This window comes from Triplophysa dalaica, chromosome 12 (genome assembly GCF_015846415.1).
Source record: "Triplophysa dalaica isolate WHDGS20190420 chromosome 12, ASM1584641v1, whole genome shotgun sequence".
In the NCBI taxonomy this organism is placed as follows: domain Eukaryota; kingdom Metazoa; phylum Chordata; class Actinopteri; order Cypriniformes; family Nemacheilidae; genus Triplophysa; species Triplophysa dalaica.
The window spans coordinates 12,688,091-12,713,224 of record NC_079553.1 but is presented as its reverse complement, the minus strand read 5'-3'; the positions used below and the strand labels follow the sequence as shown (position 1 = coordinate 12,713,224).

General features: G+C 36.8%; 1 protein-coding gene across 2 annotated transcripts; it reads left to right on the top strand.

Annotated features, from left to right (window-relative positions):
• Positions 1-761: 761 nt before the first annotated feature.
• On the top strand, positions 762-24,517 carry gask1a (golgi associated kinase 1A). 2 transcript variants are annotated; one of them, XM_056762872.1, is made up of 6 exons: positions 762-964; positions 12,847-14,124; positions 18,316-18,438; positions 20,020-20,093; positions 20,439-20,542; positions 22,951-23,117. In XM_056762872.1, exons 1-6 carry the CDS (start codon positions 962-964, stop codon positions 22,992-22,994), a joined length of 1,626 nt encoding a protein of 541 aa, XP_056618850.1. In that variant the 5' UTR covers positions 762-961; the 3' UTR covers positions 22,995-23,117. The 2 variants fall into 2 exon arrangements, with proteins under 2 accessions (XP_056618850.1, XP_056618849.1); XM_056762871.1 differs by lacking the exon at positions 20,020-20,093 and having other exon boundaries at positions 22,951-24,517.
• The last annotated feature ends 617 nt before the right edge of the window (positions 24,518-25,134 follow it).

Here is a 25,134-nt window from a genome sequence, read left to right as displayed (position 1 = left end):
GGTAGGCCTATATGTATAAATGAAAGGAATAATAAAGTAGGCATATAATACGTATAAAGATATATTGTGTGTTGAATAAGAATAAGTCTTCATACATCAAAAACGTAAACCATACATTTTAAGATAAAAAATGTAGGCTCTTACAAATTACCATTCTACCAGAAGAGGCCAGTATAGACCTTAAATAGATCGAGATGAGTTAAAGGATTCCAGACAAATGTCAAATGATGTTTGAAAACTTTTATGTTTTTTTTTAAATAGCACAACTTTCAAACGATCCACATTCCCATAAAATTTCTAATAGACGTAGGGTAACAATCATAGGCTATTATTCTTGCTGTAATACATATTTAAGTCTTCTTCAAACAATAGACACCTTCGAATTACTTCCCTGGTTTTTATTTATTAGTCAAACTTTGAAATGATCAACGAAAGGTTATTGAGCAAATTTATTATTTTGAATGTATTGTATGAAGTATTTTTAATGAACTTCAAGGCATTTGTGAATAACATTAAACACATTGTGCAAATCTTTTAACCTGTTTCTTATTTGTTTTGTATTAATACAAAACAAATTTTGTAGGCTATTATAAATAGTGCGGCAAACTCTTCAGGCGCTCGAGCCCAGAACAATAAATCACCTCAGTATGTTTTTTTAAAGTCTCTTCTCATGTTACACAGCGCATTCCTCCTCAAACCTCAACTCAAGTCTTACCATCCTCCTGCAACGTGTTGCTGGAGATCAGACATTTGTTTTCAGACTTTGCGTTAGAAACTGAAGAATAAACCAAAGTAACTCACAGAACAATGTGACTTTCCGTGCATCTCGTGTGTGCAGTGGTTCAGGTTAACTGGAGTTATATGCAGGAATAACAGTGTGTGTTTGGATGGGAGCACAGCAGGAATGAAGATGATGTGGCGCTACTCTGATGCTAGACGCATATAAACGGAGCTGTTTGTGATGGTAAGTGTCCTGTTGAGAAGATTTTATAAGTGTCCCTTATAGCTCGAGCTAGATTGCAATGCACATGGAGTGTTTTCACAGAGTTTGCATTATGCTGAACCACGTATTAGGTTTCACATCATTGTTCAGACAACGCTACTGATGCGAAATTTGGGTTGAAGTTTTGTTTAACTCACATTACAAACTCGTATGATGTTTCACCATCAAATATTGTAAAATAATTGCTGTTAGAATCTAAGTGCATTGTTTTATATGACCAATTTCTAAATTTATTGGGGGACCAAGAGTTTGCTTCACTGTTTGATATCTTTGCAAGGTAAAGCAATAAAGCAAACTCAGTGTATTAAGATTAAAACTCTGATATGCACTTATGCCCTGCAGAAAAAAGACTTGTCCAATGATGTGTAGGATTTATTAGCAAAAAGAATTCTATGTAGCATTCAGACGAGCTCCAGCCCTTCAGTCACCAAAGACCCCAATAAAATCCCTGACTCAGCCGACTCAAACCTCACTGCGTTCTGCAAGTGAAGGGTTGCTTGCAGTTGTCATGCATTGTGTAATGTTTAGAAAAGTAATGGAAAACAATTTGTGCAGTCTTCATCAATTGGTTTAGCTTATTTTCTTGATTCATTAAAAAATACTTCGTTACTCGTACAATTAGGTTGTATTTGTTGACATTAGTACATGCATTAACTAACAATTAGAAACATAGTTTTTCAGCATTTATTAGTCCTTGGTGTTTTTGTCAATACAGTTATTCTTGTTAGTGCATGGTGCATTATCTATTGTAAAGGTTTACGTTTCATTTAATGATAGCCCAAGTAATGAAATACACAAACTAGGATTAATAAATGATGTGTTGTTTATTGTAAATTCATGTTATCTATTGTTAACACATAGGCTACAACCTTAGTGTAAAGTGTGAGGTAAAATACTTTATTGGAATCTAAAAGAATGAAATGTGTCTCAACTTTTGGTATTTTAACCAGCTATTTTGAACAAGAAAAACCCTTCATCACATTTATTGTTTTTGTTGTGAATCACTTTTCAAACCAAACCTACCTATGACATTTGCTGACAACGCTGTTTTTTGTTGTCTGTACAGTTGATCTGAATGTGGTCTCTATGCACTTTCAAACATGTAATCGTTTGTTGGCATGGATCTTACATCTAATTGAGGGATTTAGCATTGTTGACACTAAGATGTTAAACATCAAGAACCAGATTTTTTTACAAAGAACCTTTATGGACAGACACAGTCTTTTAAATTGTCAGTGTAAGATTATTTAGCAAATGTAAAAAATCACAATCTATGCTGATTTTAATAGAGCGCTCTAGTAATGGTGGTGGGTCCTGCTTCTGTGTCTATATCTTTGTTGCTCTGTATGTGACAGCTGGCATGGCTTTTCAAAGAGATTGGAAAATCAAAACCAGGTGTGTACTTCAGTTTGCAGGACGTCTGAAGAGATTTTGTGATCCTGGATAACTGTGCAGATCATTCAATACATTCCAAGTTTTTACATATTTATGGATTATAAACATAACCATGGGAATATGTTGAAAACATTTTTGGAAAATGCACTTAAGAACCCTGTCATCATGATTTAATTTTAAGGATGTTTTATGTAGCAGATGAGTTTTGCAGGTTCAAAGCTGTGAGATTTCTTATTCAAGCTGTTACATCTGCTAAGTGTGATTCATTGGTGAACATTTTAAATTCACTTGTAAGAAGGGAGCCATGTTTGAAAATACTTCATACTGCCATCTGCTCTAGAGAACCAGTTTGCCAGTTACTGCTTTGGCTGACTCGCTCACTCCTGAGAGAGCAGTATTTCCTACTGAAAGCAGTAAGCATTGTCCCAGATTCCCAACCAAGCGTTAACAAAATCAGACTTTATTTTTGTAACATCTGTATGTGTTCAGAATTTATTAAAGGTGCAATATGGAAGATTAAAGATTCCGTATCACAGGTAGTCTCTGCCAATTTCATATTAATCCTGAGTGCCTATACAGTAGTATTGCATACGCCGTATCTTCGAAGAGTATTTAGTTTGATCAAATTTACAAAAGAGAGATACAGCTGTGCGATTATTTCTGGAAAAACACGAGATGCTAGAGGTGGGACTAGTGGGTAGAGTGGGAATAAACTACAGCACGAGCAAGAAACACATCATCACATTAACCCCTTCTGTTTTGTACATTATACACGTACATGCGATCAGGGGTGTGTCTAAAAGGGTGATACAGGGTGGCACCGGCCCCCCACAAAATATGCTTTTCCCCCTTGTGTCCCCCCCAACAGCTCAGACTGATCAGAGTATAACATCTGCAAGAACAATTCGGGTGCATTTAAAATCTAAATCTGCATAATTTGCAGCGCCGCTTGAAGTAGAACACACCTACTCACTTTCTGTTTCACTTCCAATTATTTCCCGTATGTTTACGACACCATTTGATTAGAGTGCTGTCAATTTTACATTGCTCAACGCCATTGGATTAGAGTGATGTCAATTTCATAACCAATGCTCAACACCATTGCATACGCTGTACACACTGGTGCGGGGGAATACATACAGCTCAAACAGGAGAAGCTAAATTTTGCAGGCTGTAGACCACGTCTAGGTTCCTGTAAGTGTTAAATTAATTATGAAATACGTTAATGTATGTTGAAAGCTTGGTTGTGTTATTCAACTACGATGCATCAGCACCGCTTAAAATAGAAATAGTTATGTTACGTTTCCTGTTGTTTCTAAGATTGAAGGCACAATCACAGGAGTAATGTGGTAAAGGCTAAAATTCTACGGGTTTTAAGAATGTAAGCATTCTGACACTAGGAATTTTAAGGTGTAGAATAGTAAATTTGAATAAACAAACGTTATTGCGTGGTAGAGTCTTACAGTATATATTTTTCCGTTTGCAATGTAAGACCAGCTTCACATGTAAATGATTTTGTCTTTAATCAGATGAAAATATGCTATTAAATAATATATGTGAGATTAAGATTTTAATTTTGAGACAGAATTTTGTTGAAAAAATTAACATCCAAGGTTTCATCAAGAAGAAACTATGTCAAAGACAGGCAGATGAAGTACAGTGCAGTGTTCTTTCGCCTTGCTGTGCTTTTCCGGGAGAGTGGCCAATAAAAGGAATAGGATCCTCTGACGACACAGGGATCCAGAATTATAAAAAATATGATTGGATGGTCACCATCTCAGTGCACGTAAATTCATAAGCTTTGACTTTTAGCAATAAACAGTAACAATTGCGTCAACTTCACTTCATCAGTTAAAAATATGTGGATCGATCGAAGTGTAACGAAGGTCTGCTAGTGCTTCCGCAAACGTCAATCTTTGTCAGAGATCATGTTTTTTTCTACTATGACAAGGGAAATGACACCGGCCGAACGATTATCACTAATAACAGAGTTGGATAATAAAACAAGAAGATTGACTAGGAGACTGCAAGCAGGACTTCAGAGGACGTTTCATAGAAGTGTTTTGGACTGAGGAATGTGCGCACAATATCAGTGTATAACACAGAACAGCTTTCACAGCCGATGTTAAAGTCATGGAAGCTGTTATTTGACCATTGGTTTTCTTAGAATGTGTGTAGCTGAATTCTATTACCAGCTGTAAGACTGTGATGAAAGTGAAAGTAGTTCAGCGCGTAGATCAGTCAAATGTTTACAATCTCTGATAACCAAACACTACTCCAGCGGCTCTTTCTCTTCTCTAAGGAAGACCTCGCCCCTTTTTTGGCGTATTCCTTTGGGCGGGGTTATGAGGTTATTAAAAGCACTCAGAATGGTGACATCATGTACCCGGGAATTAGAGGGCTGTAGTCCGAACCAGCCATTCTCTGTAGTCCTTGAAAAGCGAATTCTTTTAAATACAATATCTAATTTGGCACTGAACTTTGAGCTTCATCATTTTGCAGATATTATTTATGCTCTAACCGCAACATTACACACTAACTAAAGGTTGAAAAATGGTATCGCGGGGAACGTGCTCTTTAAAAGTTTAAAGAAGTCGGAATGAATGACATTGCATGAGACCTGATCTTTAAGGAGTATCTATTGACAGACATGCAATATAATATATAGAGCTATGTGTTCAGTAAGGGATTATGTACAGGTAGCCGGTTGCTTGTACATTATCCTGCTTATTACACTGCTACTTGCCACATGAGAAAAAACATTTTGAATATTTCTTTAGTTCACTTTTACCGAATGCAGACCTTCCGTGAGGATAAGCCATTTATTATCGGTTTTAATGTATAAGAAGCGACGTTCAGCTGTCACGAACAGGCAATTTGGTTTAATCATTTGTAAATATAATGTCATATATGTTATTAAAAGACATATTTACATCACATTTTTCAGAAAATACTATCAAAATGATTTTCTGCATTCAGGTTAACTTGTTTTATTGTTTTGAGAGGTTATCTGGGAATAACGAACCTGCAAATGTCTGGACTGCATTCCAATTAGCCGTGTAATAAGAGGTTTATAAAGACCTTACATAACGTAGCATTATGTTTTTATTACCTTAGAATGACCTGTTTCTATCACCACACACAGCGGGTCCCCTTGCATGGAATATTCACGTTGTTTCTACGGTAGCCCTAAAAGGACAAACTGCTCGACGGAGCGTTTTTTGTAAATACAGTATTTCCTTCGGCAAAGAAGCGTAAACTTGACAACATCTTAGTTCTGTATCAGCCACCATAGTGCTTTGAAAGAAAGGAGTAAGCGGAGTGAGCCGTTAGTTGCAATCCTCAACCTCATGGCTCTAAAATTCATTCACTGGAGCTTTAAAATAAGGAAAGAAAAAAGGAGCATTCCGTAGGTTTAATATAACCCACACTGCAACTATTCACAATATAACATAACACATTTTATGATGTTTCTTTTTGTATTTTTTTTTATCAGTAATTGTGTCACAAGAGTCTGTTATGCTTATGCTGTGTGCTGTATTCTGTGTCTGACTTCTGATTGTGTATGTGTGTGAATATAAATTACTGCAGCAGAATGTTGTGACACACACTTAAAACAAGATGACACAGGTGTCAAAAGCATCTGAAACATAACAAAGACGCACCACTGATGATACAGTGAGGTAGGACATACACAGCATGCGGCTGATCCCTTCATCTAAAACCATTCGCCTTCTGCCTGCAATGGTAAATATCGCTGATCCTTCTATATGGATGAAAAGTATTGCTGTCGCTTCGAAGCGATGCTTCGACGTCAAAATTTCGTCTACGTCATATTTTTGCGTCGACGCTTTGCAGCAGCTCGCCACACACATGTGGGAGACCAAAACATGGGAATGGGAATATCGAAAGCCAACAGTATCACAAATAGCGTGCTTTGGATCACCGTATTAATATTGCGTTTAAGTAACGCCGTGCACCAATCAACGTTAAGTTAAAGGTCACACGTCACTCAAAATGCAAACGTATTAGGTAATATACATAGCCCCTCCTCTTCTGGGTTTGAGCGCTCTACGGCAAGTCAGATGCCCGTGTCATCTCAAATCCATATCCATCTTAACTTTGTGGAAAATCAAAAAATGGAAAGAAATTAAAGAAAAAACCCGCTGAAAAGAAAACTATATAACTAATGCAGTATGTTCCAGGAAGCTATGTGTAAAATGTGTTATATGTCAAATTAAGTCAAGTCATGATTAAAGGTACCGTCGTTCCCCCCCAAAAAGAAAATTTCTGTCATCATTTACCAATGGTCCTGATTGACTTTTATTGTATGAAGAAAAGTCAATGTGGACGACCGGTTTTCTGTTACTAACTTTCTTTCAAATATCTTCTTTTGTGTTTATACGGTTTACATATTATACAGTCATATAGGTTTGAAACGTAAAGAGGGTGATTACAGAATTCTTACTATGCTTATCCGACTTTCAATATAAGTCATTGCTAGTCTAGAGGTCAGCTCGGTTGGCTTGCAACCTTATGCTGTATCTTTGACTGGTTTGGGTCCCTGACATGGTCCCTGACATGGTTGGTCTTGTTATGTTTATCTGTGTCATAGGGATTTTTTATTTATATTTTAGCATTTATTTCGTGGCTAATATATAAAGAAAGTCAGGAATAAGAGCTCTTTTCCCACAACAAACTTACAGTATTTTCCTAAATTTCTCAATCGCTCACGACACCATCCAGACAGCCTCGCCAACAGCCTTTCAATATTCACCTAAACGCACATCACCTGCCCACTTACATTTCATTAGCAAGCGACCATGGTGCGCTCACATTATCTACATATTTCCCTTTACCTCCGTTAAGAGATTGATGCTATACCGTATGTGGAACTGACTTTCAGCCGAGTATTTTAAATCCAGAATAAAAACACACTTGTTTATCTGTGCATTTACAACCTGAGCACTGTTCTTGTTTACATCAACTGCACTTCTATTTTTTTTTCTTTTGCTCTTATTCCTTTTATATATACACTCACATTTTTAATCAATTTTACTGCTGTTTTATTGTTTCTTAAAATCTAAAGTTGTATTTGTGATCTTAAATCATTTAAATTTTAAAGATACGTTTTATTTCTCTTTGTCAATCATTTTATGTAAAGCACTTTGAATTGCCCTTGTGTATGAAATGTGCTTATAAATAAACTTGCCTTGCCTATACGGTATGATTCAGAACTATTTTAGAGCTGTATTAAATACAAAGCATGATTTTGCTGCTCACAAGTTCTTGACTGAGCGCAATGCTGTGAAACAGAAAGCAGGGGTCTTAACATTACGACTTTCAAATAAATTCATTGAATTAATGCTTTTTTGCCGCTTTCATGAGGCTATACTCAGCATATTGTGTTTTTATGTTATTTTAAAGGGGTCATATGGCACGACTTAAACAAATATTATCGTTTGTTTTAGATGTAATGTGTATACACGGTTTAAGGTTCAAAAACGCTATATTTTCCACATACCGTGCATGTTTGAATCTCTTGCCCTCTTTTTAAGTGTCTAATACATGCATGGGCAACTTATTACACACCTAAGACAGAAAACACGTATTTGTGCAATATGAGCCCTTTAACATTTGTCTCTAATCAAAATACTTTTGACAATTCATTACAAAATATTTGTTACTTTCACTCATTGCAATTCACCGATAACTTACCCACAATCCTTTGCTACATGTTTGGGATTTCTATACACTCTTGATTTTAAGTTAAAATAAATGTAAAGAAGACTTGGCTCATTCAGAAAGCCATCCAGCCAATTCTCCTTTCTTATGTGTATACTGGACTGATGGCCATTAAAGTATGATAGGAATACGACAGTATGGGTTCAATATCTTTTTGGCATCATATGTGACTTTAGACTTTTTATAATAACTTTTTATAACAGTCCCCCGGGTTCATGAAAACAGTGTTTACAATAATTTTGTAAAATACTTCTTGTTTTTAATATATGAAAAGTTCAGATACAGAGACGACTAAAGAGTTCCCATTGAAGTGAAATCAATCAACCTAAACATAGGAATCTGTTAAAAAAACGCTAATTTTAGAAGATAATTTCAAATGGCACTTAGAGGCTTTTGCATCATAAACAGTATATATGTTTAATGTTTTACAACTGTTAGTGAATAAACGTATGTGTTACTGACATTTTTTATAGTTACCATATTCAATGGTTTTCTTATGACTGTTATCACTAGCATTGAACCCAAAACATTCCTTTAAGTCTGGTTTTCATCTTGTCATGTGTTTGAAAAAGTGTTGAAAACAGCTTTCTCAGAGCGCTATTCACAATTTCCTTTTTTGGTGCATGATTTAGTGCACAATTTTCCACTCTTGATTTAGCCAGAATTGTTAGAAATAACAGTGAAAACGCAGCTGCACGTCCCTATCACCCAAGAACTGCTTGATAAATATATCTCCCTGTCAAATTTGATGTTCATTTATTTCCCCATACGTTTCAATATACATTCTAATAAAGCGTTTAATTGGCATTCCTGGTGTAGAGATTCATCCCTGCAGAGTTAAATGAAGAGTTCACCCAAAAATCAAAATTCTGTAATCATTTACATGTAACAAACCTGTATAAATGTCTTTGTTTTGTTGAACACACAGGAAGAAATTTGGAAGAATCTCACACACTATTTACTGCCATAGTATGGAAGATAAATTGGGAGTCAATGGGGGTTGAGATTTGACAATCTTCCATATATCTTCCTGTGTGTTCAGCAGAACAAAGACATTTAAACATGTTTGGAACAACCTAAGGGTTAGTAAATTATGGCAACATTTTTATTTTTGGGTGAACCATCTCTTTAAATGAAGTCCAGATGTGCTAGATGATTGAGATAGACGAGAGGATTCATTAAACTGATGCTTTAAATATGTCCATACATTAACACCTTAGTGTTGTTTAACTTGAAATGGCATAATATGGCACTAATTGCTTGTACTTTTTTGGAGTTTTTATTTTTCCACATTTGTATCTCCAGTCAACGATTTACTGTATAAACAATCTTTCATTAAAGCATAGTGCGCGATAGAAGACCTTCTTAAAAAATGTGTGACTGATTCCTCCTCATGTTCTTCAGTCTGTCTCTGTGTTTGCTGTGCTTGGATTGTTGCCTCATAAAAGTGCGATGTCTTTGCCATACTTGTTCTGGTTGTTTGTGTATGTTTGCTTAACACACCATGATGTCAGTATGTTTACTTCTAGCAGGAACAAAATCATAACAGCTTAACACAAGGCAGAGCATTTGCAAGGTTTCTCTAAACCAGCGAGGCAACAACTTTCAAAGTGAAGTTCAGCCTATTTCTTACTTTACCTACTGTACAACTTCTTTCTTTAACCATAAGAAATCATCAATATTACAAGAGATGTATGTTTTGTAGATTTAGTATTATTTGGTTTGGCAAATGCTCTGTGTCTGTAATATGGGTGAGAGGCAGACTCCTAATAGATTGTTTAGATAAAGTGGATTGCTCCGGGGATTTGGGATCTGACTGGATGCTAATACTGTATATTGTGTTAGCTTTCAGGATTTTCAATATAAAGCTTAACTGCTTACTTCTTCAAAGTCAATGTCAAATATGTTTGTGAATGGTTGTGAGAACCAGAGCCGGCCCTCCCTATGAGCGAACTAAGCGGCTGCTTAGGGCCTCGTCATCACTAGGGGGCCCCCAAGAGCATATGAAAATACAGATTTTTTGTGATCTATTCATGACACACATCCAGTTTTTCACATAGGGCAGTACCCAAATTTTTTTGTGAACATTTGTAAAATGACTGACTAAATTCAACATTATAATATCAAAATAAGTGAGGTGGCCAATAAAATGAAAGGAGGCGGGAGTTACTGGTTACTGAGCCGAGCGGTGACCAATCAAATTAAAGAAGACGGAGCTAATGTCACCTCTTCAGTTTTAAAAACGCTTCAGTTTTAAAGTTGAAAGAGTGCTGTGCAACATACTGTAAGTGTTTACCGATACAAATGTTGTACATCCGAGAGTATTCACTGACGCAAATGAAAAAATGCTGATTTAGACGAAATATACATCATTTATGTGATTCATGTAATCTATAATTATCTGTCAATTCAGCGTTTTATTTGGGATAAGGTTAAGAATAATTGTGTGCATATTGGAAATTAATGTAATGCTTATCAATGACACACAAAAATAATGAATCTGTTAAAGGGCTGTGGGGCTTTAAAAGGTGTTTATAGGTTGTGGTTAAAATTTAAATTAAAAAAATTATAATAAAATCTTTACAAATAGTTAAATGCATTAAACATTAAATCCCATAACCTTTGTATGAGCTTAGCTCAACATTTAAAGGGACAGTTCACCTAAAATGAATAAAGTTATCAATTGTTTTGACAAACACAACACTTGAAATCCAAGGTTTTTTTTTTTTATGACATCCCTACGTCACATACATAGCTACAACTAATAAAATTGGGTGAATGCAAATAATCAAACATTGACTATAGTCGATTGTATTGGGGACAGGGGGGCCCTAAATAAAATTCTGCTCAGGGCCCCGTAAAGGCTTGGGCCGGCCCTGGTGAGTGCATATCTACAGATTGGTAGAAACACTGCCTGTAATTAAAAAGAAAAACTCTTTCTCTTGAGGCATACGGTACAATATGGTATAACCAAATTATCTAGTTAACAGAACTCACATTCTCTCTAAATAGACCTCCATATCTGTTTGAACCCATTTGCCTGAACAACTACAATGGGAACACGACAACAACTTACACACGGAACCTTGCAACAATAACAAATAATCACAAGACATGTATGTCAGACTTATCATGCATTCTATGTAGTATAAATCAAACAGGTCCTAACCTGTTGTGGGTCATATTTTTGCTCTGCAGCTCCACTTTTGAGATTTTCCGCTTGGAACAACTGCATGCAAGACATTCTTTGACCTGAGGCATAATGAAAGCCTTTCACAGGTGCTGTCTACAAAGTCATAAAAATGTCAGCCAGTAGGGAGAGATCTCACAGTATTGACACATTTTTCTCCCGCTCAACACACAGGTAGTAAATAATATTATTATAAATTATAAATCACAAGCGCATATATATTATTATTATTGTTTAATGTATTGAGAGATATAGATTATTGGGAAACTAAAGAGAAAGTAAACAAAATAAGTTATGTTTTGTCAAAGTAAATAAGCATACCCGAATCCAAACCAGATTTTTTTTTTTTTTACCCCAAAATAGGTTAAAACAACCCAGAATTTTGGGTTAAAACAAGTGTGATTTACACCCTGTTCAAATGCTTATGAATGAGATGTTTTCATATGTCACCAGTATTTTCAGCTATACTTGTAGTTGTGTGTATCATTTCAAGATGATTGGTACCTCTTCTAACCCCAAATGACAGACTTTACCCATTTTAGCATAGTTCATAGCCGGGGCTGGAAAATTAGAGAATGAAACATAAAGCAGGCTAAATACAGCAACTTCCTCCTGATGGTGTCTACTTATTCACATATTTTTTGTGAATTCAAGATCTAAGTGGATACGAAAAAGTGGGTTTCATATCACTTCAAAAGTCAACGTTAAATAAAATTTGTACAGAGAAAATAAAGCCTATTTTTAAGAGCATTTCTTTAACAAGATGCATAGTAACATTTTTGTTTATTGCCTTGTGTCAAATATATTTGATTTTTTTTATAATTCATAATTTTAATTAAAGCGGTTACATCAAGTATGTCTACTTAATAAATAATTATATATAATGAAAATGTCAATAATATGTTTTCACATTGAATTAAAATTTGAGGGAAATACAAGGTTCGCTAAAAAAAGTAATGGTACTTTAAATTATACTTAACCAATTAAATAATCTCAATAACCACTCATTTTCTAAAAGGACATTCCTTTATGTCGCTCTTTTTATTTTCAGGAGAAATATAGCCCTGACATGTTCTTGACAGATTTTGTGAGATATCCCAATGTTTTGTATGATGTTAGGTAATGTATAACCGTACAACAAAGGCGATAGAAGCAAGCTGATGTTAAATTATCTGTAAAACTCACAGATGTGAAAGATCTCATCTACATTCCACTTTGATGCTGTGTACGAGTCATAATGAGAAGGATGCATATGGAAAATCTCAAGCCTACAGGCCTAATGTAAATCCTTTCCACATATGGAAAACAGTGAGACTAATTTTAAGCATGTTTAAAATCACAACCTCCGATTGGAAATTCCTCAAGTAAATGACTTTGACTTTTTACCTGCATTTTTTTCTCTTTGTGATATACATGTGTTAGTGTGGATGTATGTTTTGTATGATTTCCTGGACCGAACGTTTTGATACAACTTGCTTGCAGTTGTAATTGTACTCTGCTCTGTGTCTGACAGGCTTCAAGACTGTGGATAAAACTCACACTGAAACGCTGTTCCATGGTGGCCTTCCTGTCTGTCTTCACTCTGTCAGTGGTGATGATATACACCCTTCCTCCCTTCCCATCTGACTTGAGTGAAATGCACCTACTGGGCCCCCGCAATAACAAACCCAGCAAAATGGTGGGGAGGCATTCTCTGAGACCCGTACCATTACACAGAAGAACAAGGAGTGACCCTGAAATGAAGGATTCCACCAAACGTCTCCTGATGGTCAACCATCAGCAACTATCATTTTCAGTGGAAGAAATTGTTTATCTATCAGCCAAAAAGCCTCTGAGGTTACGCAAGCATCAAAGACTGTCACATGACATAAACAAACATTCATTTAGTGCCAAAAGAGGGCAAGCCGTTGATGCAGTCAACAGTGGAGAGCCAACCATCCATCTTCTCCGCTCCAGACATAACCCATCATTGCCTCAGTCTGCCAGTATGCAAAGCCTCCACCCAAAAAACACGACACGCAGGCACAAATGCGCACCAGATGGGGCCAAAGCGAAGAAGCTCGGGGGGAATTTCACTCACAAACAGCAGGTGCTAAAACTGAAACAGGCGCCTGAAAAGAAAAGGACTCATGAAAGACTATCAGAACCTCATTCTGGAGCGGGAAATAAGGGTGGGGCCAGCATGAGAGAGTCAACTGAATGGTGTGAGACCGTACCCGATGAGTCTGCCGTTGAAGACTGGAACCAGACCAAAACTGAGTCTCTGCCCTGGCTCAGTGAGGACGATGTGAAAAAGATGAGGCTTCTCTCCAGTGGCGCCGTGATGAGTAAAGATAGACTTTCAGGCCACGGACAAGTGCTTCGGGTTGGATTAAATGACACAAATGACATCTTTGCTCCCGCTGGGGCCGATCATATCAAACGCTGCCAGACAGGAAGCTGTGCTCTCATCAAACGCCCCAGTGACTGGTTTGAAGTGTTTGCCTTTCACCTGGACAGAGTTCTGGGGCTCAATCGGAGCTTGCCCGCAGTTTTGAGGACATTTCATAGTGATATTCTACCGTACAGGTACACCAATGGGTCTCCCAGACCTGTGCTGTGGTGGGATCCCAACATCCAGCATATGCCTGATGCTGAAAATGACCAGAATTCATTCGCACTCACCTGGCCACAATATCAGACTTTACTGCAGAGCAGATGTGGCTCTCAGGTGCCTTTAAATTTCACAAACTGTGTGGGAGTGCATAACTCAGAATGGGGACGACTGGCATTGTTTGACTTCCTCTTGCAGGTAAGGGACACTGAGAAAAGATACAAGAGAATACTGGTACTACAAGCTGCCAATGAGTTTAATATATAAAATGATATGTTACAAAAATAAATAGTGTATTATAGACTATAGAATTGTGATCTAACAGTGTACAGATAAAGAGTTAAACAGAAAGTTTCCTCATTTAAAAGTTTTGCAAGGCTTTTTGAGGGGCTTTATGGCTTGTTATTGTGCATTAGAACGTTTTTTTGTTGTTACTCTTAAACCCCTTTTTATTAAAGGTTTTATGTTCTCTATTTTTAACCTTCACATTTTTCATTTTAGAGTTGAGGTGTAAACGTTCTGTGCAAAAATGTCAATCTCACACCTTTGGTAAATTTCACACTTCATCTGTAGGTAAATTTGTGTAATGAGACTCATAGAATATGCAGACCAGGAAGGAATAGAACTAAGTCTCACAATTGCATTGCATTTAAAAATGTCAATAAATTCATGACCCTGTAGTTATCCTAATAAATATATTATAATTATTAACCAGCAGTTCCTTAGTGAATCACACGAAGGATCAAATAGGGGGGTTCACTGTGTCTAATAATAATATACTGTATGTGTTTTTTTTAATGAAAGAATTAAATCTTCCCTTTATTGCCTCCATATGGGATTTTTGAAGTAAGCATGGTATCAAAAGATCTTTTAAGTTTGGTTCTAAAATTAAAAAAATCCAGAATTAACCCAGAAAGAGTTTGTCTGTAAATTGACCATCGCTATTATAAACATTGCAGTTTCCTCAATATATATGATGATAATAATTAATAAGAAAAAACATCTATCAATTGCTGATATTTTTTGACATAATTGAGTCAGTTTCTGGGAAATATGTAATATTGTCAAAGTTTGAAATTCCACAACACCTCCCATAGCACCCTTTACATATTAGATTGTGAATGAGTACATCTGTTTTGTTGAAGAGCACGTGAGGATAATTGATTTGAATACATTAGCAAGTTTAGAAGTGAAGATGTTATTAACTAATTCTTTTTTACACTTCTTGTTCCTCTGTTCTTCTACATTTTGCTCCCATAGTTGGAGCTTTTTTCACAGGAAGCTCTGTTGCCATGGTGACACTTAATTAAAATTGTGAACATATGTAATGCAGATATGAAACGCTTTGTTATGAATAGGTTTATGTGATGGAAAGAGTGAAAAAGTTTATTTGATTTTGAACCAATAATGTATTAATACTTGCCTTAATAATGATAGCCTTAAACAGATTAATCCAGTATTATAGTTTCTAGTAATATAAACAGGACAGCTATCAAATATTTTGATGCACACATATTATTTGGAATATCCACACTGACTGAACATTCATTTACATTAGTCATAGGTGTGGGGTGGACTTTACACAAGCCGGCCCAATCATAATGCAGCATCCCAATGTGTAAAGCAATCAGAAGGAAACTGGTAGCCTCATCCTTGATGTCTGAATCAAGTATGAACTAATCTGGCAGATATAGTTTTGTTCCCTCATGCATGTTCAAGTGTAATTGCATCTGTTCATGAATTTCATGTGTGGATTTGCGAGAACAATATGTGTGTGTGTACTTTGAACGTGCCAATGAATAATACATTACATCTCAGATAGAAAAGTCAATAGATGTAACATGGCCAACAGCTAATAGCTTTGTATTGATTCGATGGAATTGCTGACTGGGACCCTTGAACACTTGTTCCTATCTATTCATTTAGCACCTCTGATGGCGCTGATGTGAAACCTCACACCCATGAGCACAGAACAGTGTGAAGGACACACTTACTACCACCACACGACCTTCTGTGCGCAACTCTACACAAGAATTTTGTCGTTGTCCTTCTGAAACCTTGTATGTCCACATTCGCTGGTTTTCAGAAAATGGAAAGAACACTGTACTTTTTAAATGATTAAATACTGTGTTTTCAAAGTTGACAAGCACCTTTTAGTGCTTTTAATTGGTTAGATATTTGCAATACCCAATGCCAAACAGAAAACATTGATTAATGAGATTTATGGCAAAATATGAAAAAAAAGGTTTAAGAAGGACAGCAGCGATATGCTATGATACAATTTTTTGCCTTTATTTTATAGAAGACAGTCTTAGCGAAGCGAAGTGGGAGAGAGAAGGGGGTGGGGCTGGGAAAGTACTTCATGCCAGAACTCAAACTCGGGTCGCCTGAAGCGCAGTTGCTCTACATGTCCACACGGCCACAGGCTTTGACATGATACGACTTTTAACACTTCCAATGAACTAATTTTAACAATCTGAGCTGGTTAATAATGTCATTGGGTTTCATTGCCACACACTTTGTCATATAACAACAGTTAAAGGGATAGCGGTTTATATATACAGTATTTAATCTGTAGCAAAGTGATTGGTTCGATTAAATTTGCGTTTTACTTGAGACTCCATTTTAAGTTAATTGTGTCCTTGTTAGGCCAGTTGTGTTATTTGTGTACAGTGATTCTGGGATATTTATGCAAACCAGGAATAATTTCCAGAGAAGCTATATGCAAGTATTCTCATTCATCTCTATGGCAGTAGCTTGGCTGATGTGTGAACCCTCAGGTGCGTGTGGCCTGCATCCAGCCCTCTTTACTGCCGGGCACTCAGTTATGGGCACAGAAACTGATGCCTTAAATGCCATGTGACTAATCGCTTTAGAGCCCCAGGAAAGTCATGTCCTGACAGCACTGATTGTATACAAAAATGTGCACAGTCCCAAAAACCTTTACCAGCAACAATCCTGCTGGTGCACGAGCCGTGACATAATATATAAGATAATGTATGAAATCAGTTAAACATGCTTTTAAGAGCCCTTCAAAAATCAAACACAGGTAAAAACATATAATAATATATTAAAATGTGATTTAAATATTGCTCGCAATTTTTTTATTTATTTGTCTGCATACACCTTTAAATAGCCATACATATTATCAATCAGTCCTTTTCCTCCCATAGATCTTATATAAAAATTATCGTCATTGTGCAGAGTACAAATACTGAACCAATAGAATGTTGTTTTGACAATAAAGTACAGTGTAAAAAATTCCCATAAAAAGTGGTACAATTCTGGCAATTGGGGTGCATGTGAAGTAAAATGACATGGATTTCTACACTATTTTACAGGAAACTGGTAAACTTGCGGTTGTTTCCGTAATTTAATAATGAAATTTCCATGAAATTACTGTGCGATAATGGTATAGTAAACCGTGCTAATCAGCTGAAAATATGTACAAATAATGTAGAAAGTACCCGTATAAAAACTACCCAATCTATTGACGATGATGATTCCCTAGTTGCAGTAAGGTCACGTGGTTCAGAATACAACATGCAGGGCCTGTGAGGTGGAAATATCTTCAGCAGAAATGCTCTGTGGCATTCACTGTGGTTCTCTGGCAGCGCTTGGAAAAAAACGTTACATAATCAGAGCCTAAGGTTATCACAGAGCTGGCAATGTGAGGAGAGAGAGGGCTGGTTTTAGTGGGATGTGCGGGAGGAACATGATGTGTGTTGATGACTGTCTTCTGGTGATATCGCTGACTGACAGCAGCTGTCACAGACACTGAACGTTAAAAATATTATTCTTAGTACACTATCAGCATATAAACAAGACTCTGCCGCATCCTTTCTGCAGATACCTGAGGTATTTTCTATGTAGTGTACATTTGAATTCAGTCACTTATACGCCATCATTCAGACTCGGCATTCAAACATGCTTCATATAATGGTCAATGGTTTTTTTAACAGGTCTTCTTCAGATGCTCATCCAAAAACATAATTTCAAACATAACTTCAACTATCATCAGTGGATAAAGAGAGATGTTCTGAAATCAGTTCATCTCATAGTGTGAAATACAGCAGTGATGTGTCAGTCCGGACAGTATTCAACAGCAATATGAGATGTGCGCTGGTATCAACAGAACCACAAGGTCACATTTCACCTTAACTCCAAACTCACGTTCTCACAACACACAGGAACCCAACAACATTTGTGAAAGTAAACCACTGTATTCAACAGCTTGACTTGGGTTGGTGTCAAATAGGAAAATTTTACTTAGTGGTGTCAATTGTATGCGTTTCTCTAATAACTGAAAAAAGTGATGTTTATTTACTGATGTATGTTAATCATTTAGCTTACTATTATCGTAATTGTATAACAAATATGTTTTTATAGGTAAATGACAGACTGGACCGGTACTGTTGTGGATTCAAACCAGATCCCTCAGAGCTGTGTGTGGAAAACCTTCTGCATGTCAAATGTGGAAACCCAAAGGACTTAAACCTGGTGCACATCCTGGTAAAAACTGCTTACATTTGTCAATAAATAATAGAGTGTCTATCAGACATTAAAAGCAGGACTTCGAATCTAAGAGGAGAACTGACCTTTCTAACATATTTACCAAAATCAATGAAACGGTATTCATTTAATCACTCTCCAGTTGTGGGAAATCTGTATAAATGCTTTGATCTGATGTACACATAGAAAGACATTTGAAAGAATGTTTGTAACCAAACAGTTCTTGGCCACCATTCACTACCATAGTAGGAGAAATGTCTTTATAAATGTATTTGTTCTGTTGAACACAACATAAGATATTTTGAAGAATGTAGGAAAGCAAACAGTTCTGGGAGCCCTTTTGACTACCATTGTAATTTTTCCCACTGTGGTAGTCAATGGTGGCCAAGAACTGTTTGTTGACCAGCATTCTTTCAGATATCTTTCACTGTGTTCACCAGAACAAAGAAATGTATACAGATTTGGAATAAATCAAGGGTGAGTAAATGTTGACAGAATTTTCAGGTGAACTGTCCCTTTAAGAGTGAGACTAGTGAGGTGAAGATGATTGATCTTGTTTTTAAACCAGAGCGAGTTACAATGCATACGTAATGACACTATGGATTTATTGATTTGAAGCAGTTTATTTTCAATAAAGATACATTGACTGACATCACAGCAAGGTCACACAGATAGGATAAGTTTACTACCAGGAGAGTGAGGTGCAAACTTTCTTTCATTCCGCGGGTAGTTTTCTAATATCAAAAGTAATATCTTTCCAACAGCTCTTGAAATCAACTTGAGGTTTGAGGTCTCATTCAAACTGTGAGGTAAAAACCCAAGTCAATTACGTAAGGCAGCCAAAATCGAGTCGAGACGATGGGAGCTCTTAGATTGGTTCTGCAGTCATTATCTGATAGTGTTTTGGAGAACTGGAGAAATTGGGCTCCAATGTAGTTTTGGGTTTTAGAGTCAGTCTGCTAAAGTCATCAGTTTTAATATAACTTGCCCGCAAGAACATTCCACAGCTCAGAAATGTTCTCTCTCTCTCTCTCTCTCTCTCTCTCTATGCCCTATGCAAACGGTCTAATTCACACAAGATGTATATTTCGTTAATCCTAACCCTGAAATTAACTTGAAGTATATTGTGTGCAGGTCTGACCTTCTGTCAGGCCAGATATTGGAGTTCTTCTAACACGTTGTTGACATCATGTAATATGTGCTGGAATATGTGATTTAATCACACCAGAAAAACTAGATCTATAAAGAGTTAGAAAGAGCAGCAGAATCTTTACACTTTAATATGTATAGAAAATATATGGAATATCTTCATTATATGACTGGCATTTAAAGAAATATTACTCCGACACACTGTGGTGGATGTACACACAACGATTACGTACATCCACACAAATCTCAGCCGGCTAGATCTCTAGTTATTGCAAAAGTTCACTTTGCTATTAATATGTTCTTTTAATATCTGTTGATGTACCTTGAAACGGATAGCCTGAAATGCTTCTCCTTTTTGATTGTCGACGTATGGTGAAGTGTTTGAATAATAAGACTCAAGTTGTTGATTGTAATTCTATGTGCATCCTAAAGCGAAACGGCATTGTTCCCTATGGTGCCGGATGTAACAGCCAGGCTGAGATTTTTGGCGGAAGTATTATCGACTGGTATGCATATAACCCATTTACAGGCAAATCATCTCACAAACAGATTTCAAATTAAAATCATAAAACAATAAATATCTTTGAAATTAAGACCACAGTAAATGTATTTGAACACTTTCTGGTTGTTAAATGCACTAAGCATGTCAGTAGTTAATCTCACTGTCTTCAATTAAAACTATCTTAAATTCAGTTTATTAAAAATTGCAAATATTATCCATTTAATTCATTACTAATGACATTCATACATTTTAAAGTGTGAATAAAGTGTCCAAATACATTTAGGAGCCACTGTTTTTACATATTTTTGTACAATATGCTGTCTATTAACTGAATAACCTTCATCCATAGGTTCGTAAAACAGATCCATCCAGACTGGTCTTTATTGACAATGCAGGCAGACCTTATCAAGCGCAAGACAACCTTAACTTCAGACTGGTTGAAGGTGTTGATGAGTAAGTATTCAAAGTTTTGAACATTATTTTGGTACCAAACAGACCATTTACAGTTTTATTGCATCTACTTACTGTCAATCCTGCCATTCATTCATAATGTATGTTTTCTCTAGTCTTGCAGTCGTGGTTCTTGTGCAATGTGCTTTGTGTTTGTCCTTTGCACTGCAAAAATTTGTAATGTAATTTTACAGAATGTTTCTGTTTTTTTTTACAGATTTTCCGCGTAAAATGTATTTAAAAAAGTTACTAGGAACCATACTTAGTGACTCCACCGTTGGGTAGTCCCGTGTGTTGATTTCCTCACTCCTGATTCCCCTGTTGGCAAATCTGTGACCTCTCCTCCGGTGGCACACCCACCTGGGTTCTGGCCCCCTACGGCCGGAATTTTTTTTCGCAAGTGATCTCCTTCGGGTGACCATGTCTGTTTCTCCACATGTCACCTCCCGAATGGCAGGATGTGGTCTCAGTAACACACTCTCCAAGTAGAGAGCAATGTTTTCCCCAGTGCGACGGCTCCGGACGGCGTCTCACTAACAAGGCGAACGCCCTGTCCGTGATGACTGTCAGTACAGGCATCACAGTATGTCCACTACTATTCCACTGGAAGGTTACGTCTTGCTACAACGCTCATTTGTGACTCGCTAGGCTAGTCAGTGTCGCTCAGCTTGAGGTCGTAATACGGCTCAGCGCTGTGGCGTCTAGAGATAGGTCCCCAGTCTGTCTCTCAAGACAACGTCGAGAGACCGACTGAAGGGGAACGTCTCGGTGACTTCTGTAACCTACGTTCCCTGATGGAGGGAACGAGACGTGCTGTCTTCATGCCACAACATTTAGCCGATCCGCTGAAAGGAGCACCTCAAGGTTCCTTAGCACAAAGGATGATGAATAACCGCCGCCATCTTCCTTTTATACCCGTATGTACGGGGCGGAGACTGGCATGGGCGGGCAATTCGCCAAAGCCCATTGGTGTTTTAGTTTTATGTCGGAGATGATAGGTTCTCAGAATCAAACCCAGTCTGTCTCTCAACACAACGTCGAGAGACCGACTGAAGGGGAACCCGTTATTTTACAGTTTATATCTGGTGGCCCAGCTATCAGAAGATTTCAGGGTTTTTACAAGAATTATTTTGTTTACAGATTATTTTGGAAATACTGTCAAAAACTATTAAATAACAGAACAAGACAACACATTTACGAGAAAAATGGGGAAAACTATTTAATATATACCCATGTATCCTATAATTTTAAAAAGAAAAAAATTAATTATATTTCAGTTTTTCCAGTTAACAAAAAAGATTGTTTTTTTTAATCAATTTTCTACAGTGTATGTTTTGCATTCATGTGTTTTCTGTGGGACCACACATCTCATGATCTGTTGTTGCCATGTGCTCTTCTGTCTTGGAAGCACACCGTTCTAAAGGTCATGTGTTCCTGCCTTGAGTCTGGACCCTGTCTCCTTGTTTCCTGGTATTTCATTCAATCATTGGTTTATGCAACTCACCTGTTGCCCTAATTATCTAATGAGTCGCTTCACTATTCAATGCCCTTTGTTTGCTGTCTTGTGCTGGTTTGTTGTGTTAGTCAAGTCAATTCCTGTTAAGTCAATTTGAAGTCAAATATGAGTCGGTTTAGTATTTAGTGTGATTTGTGTCCATCCTTGCAAAGTGTAATGCTTGTTCACCTATGACTAACAGGTTGTAGGATTGAACCCAACAAGGATGATTTTTGGACATCACACCATTGTGTCTCTGAATAAGATATATACCCAAGTAAAGTAAAATTATGCAAATGGATACTGTAGCATGCATGCAATACAATTCACGCCCTGGCTACTTTGATGAGCTGCTCTGATTTTGGACATGCTGCATACTGCATCAACCTGTGCCTTCACGTCGGTACAAACAGGATTTATTCACGAGAAATGAATTATTCTGTGCATACGTTTAAAAAACGTACACCTGCTTTGAAGTTTTTCGTCAGTTTTACTTTTTAAAATTTGAAATTTGACCATTGCTCAGCCCCCGTTGCATCATGGGATAGAGCATTGTCCATCCACACTCACAAATCAAGACCATCCGGATATTTTTCGCCTACTGTTTTGTGCATGCTGAGGTTTCAGTCATAGTACTCATGACTAATACTCATTTTCGCCTACTATATAGTATGGAAGTAGGCGATTTTGGATGCACAGAATGTGATAAAAACACAACGTTCATATATACGGGCTAACTGCTTGAGACCGTCTGTCTGGTAGTGCATGTATATATAGAACAACATGCTTTTTGTAAGCTAGAATACATTTTATTTTTTACTCATAAGAAAACAGTGTAATAGTCTAGCTTTTCAATGTCATTCTAAGGATTATTTGACCTCTGTTTCATTAAAAACTAGTCTTTGTTGATTGACAGGTTTCCAGAGCGAGCCGTTTCTGTTCTGCTGTCAGGATGTCTAGAAAAGATGCTCCTACAGTCTCTGTCTTTGGATCGGGAATTCTGGGTGAGCAGAGGAGGCCTGTCTGGATTTAAACCTCTAATCCACCAAGTGGAGCAAAGAGCCAAGGCCTTGCTGCAGCATATACGAGAGAATAAATTGAGACTTAACAGAGACCTTTGAAATGAATCAGTTACTGAAGGCCTGTGGAAATCCCTTGCTTTCAATGATTTAAATTGAACAAATTAATTCATGTGTGTGTGTGTTTGGTTTTGAAAGTCAAGACAATTACACAACATGGCTAAAATGAGTGGAGGCAGTGAGTGTTCGTGGATTTTTGAGTCTTTTTTACCTAATAAGGGTTGACAATCCTTGAACTGTGATTAACTTATGAGATGCTCTCAACATCTGAGAAAAGAGATTCCAGATGGTCATTTGCAAAGCAGGACTCATGCAGGGGCTTATTACTGTGAAGAGACCTCAGACGTGATGTGATAACCAGACGTGATGCGATAAGTCACATGACGACAAGCAATTTGTCTGCTGATATTGAATGTGAAACTGATGCACGACGTGATTTCACAGCCAAATAGAAGGTTTGTTTTGTAATTTACAAAACCAATAAGAATCCAGAAGAATTTTCTTTCTTAAGTTAAACACAAATCTTTTTATATTAAAATGCTGTCATATAAATTTTTAATATGTTGTTATTTCTATTATCAAAATGGTGAAGCTTCAAAAAGCACATCCATCCATCATTAATTGAATTAAAATTACTCCGGTGGGTTAATAACTACCGTATTAAGTGAAACGATATCTTTGTGAGAGAAAATAATTCATATTTTAAGCTATTTATTAAAACTGAAATGTATAGTAGTATGGCAAATAAAATATGGCAAAACTTCGATAATTTCAAATAGCATTGGTTCACATGTCTCGTGACAATTTGACACATGCGTGTTTTGTCATGAGACACATAGTAGTCATTGAGATCTTGAGTTCTAGACGTATCGCCATTAGAGGTGGAGCTAGAGATTTATAACGGGGTGGCCAGGGGGTGGCCAAGGCTACACTGTAAAACTTTACTGTAGGTTGTTGCAGGTTTGCCACAGTTTTAACAGTTTTAAACATTAACTTACCCAGTTCTTTCGCTTAACAAGACTAAATATCTTAGATCACTTTTCTTGTTATGTAAATGTATCGTAACTTAAGAAGTTTCAAAAAAATTTACTGAGAAACAAGTCAAAAATGGACTTGAATGTCATTTTTTCCAGTGGTGATGTGCTAGTGCCAGTCTCTTCTTGCTCATTTTGAAACTCGTAAGTCAAATTGTTTTAATTCTGATTAAAGTAAAGTTTTACTCAAATTGAAAACAGTACTAATAGGAAAGTAATTAAATCTACAGCAAGTTACCGGAAAACGTGCTGTAAAACTTCACCAAAGTTTACCGTGTAGGCCTACTTTAGGAGGTACACGGACCATGCCAGAAAACTATAAGCTCTCTTAGAAGAACCTCAGCCGGATTGGGGCTGGCAGAGCTCACAGTTTGGCACAAAGACTCTTTATGCTGTCATGTGTTGTGTTTATCATAATGTAACTTTAGGATCTAAACAAAGTTTCTGTTGTTAACTAAACTACATTTCTTTGTTGTGCCTAATCTCACTTGATTCATGCATTAAAGTCATTTATTTAAAAAATGAATTACAAAGGTTTGAAACTCAAGGTACTTTGATTGTTAAAATAGAACCTGCTGGATTATTCCTAAATAAATGTGCTTATCTGAGATATAACTTTATAACAGTTTATTCATTTTGTAGAAATGAATGTTTAAATCAAATCACTCTGTGCAAAGCACATCTGTTTAATAAAAGCCAGACGTTGTTGGCTTTAATTCTTGGGAGAGCACAATTAAAAACTTAATCATCCAAAGCTATCCATCAGATTTCGATTGCTAAAATGAAATGAAGGGAGACTTCTGTAGCAGATTGTAGAGTGGCTATATCAAGCCGATCTGCTCATGAGCTGATCTTGTCACTTTCTATAAGTCAAACACTGATCACATGTTTGAAGATTGCGATCATGCCGAGGAGAGAAAAATGAAACAAATGATATCAGCGAAACATTAAATCTCAATTTAATCCAGTTTGAAATCCCACATGCCT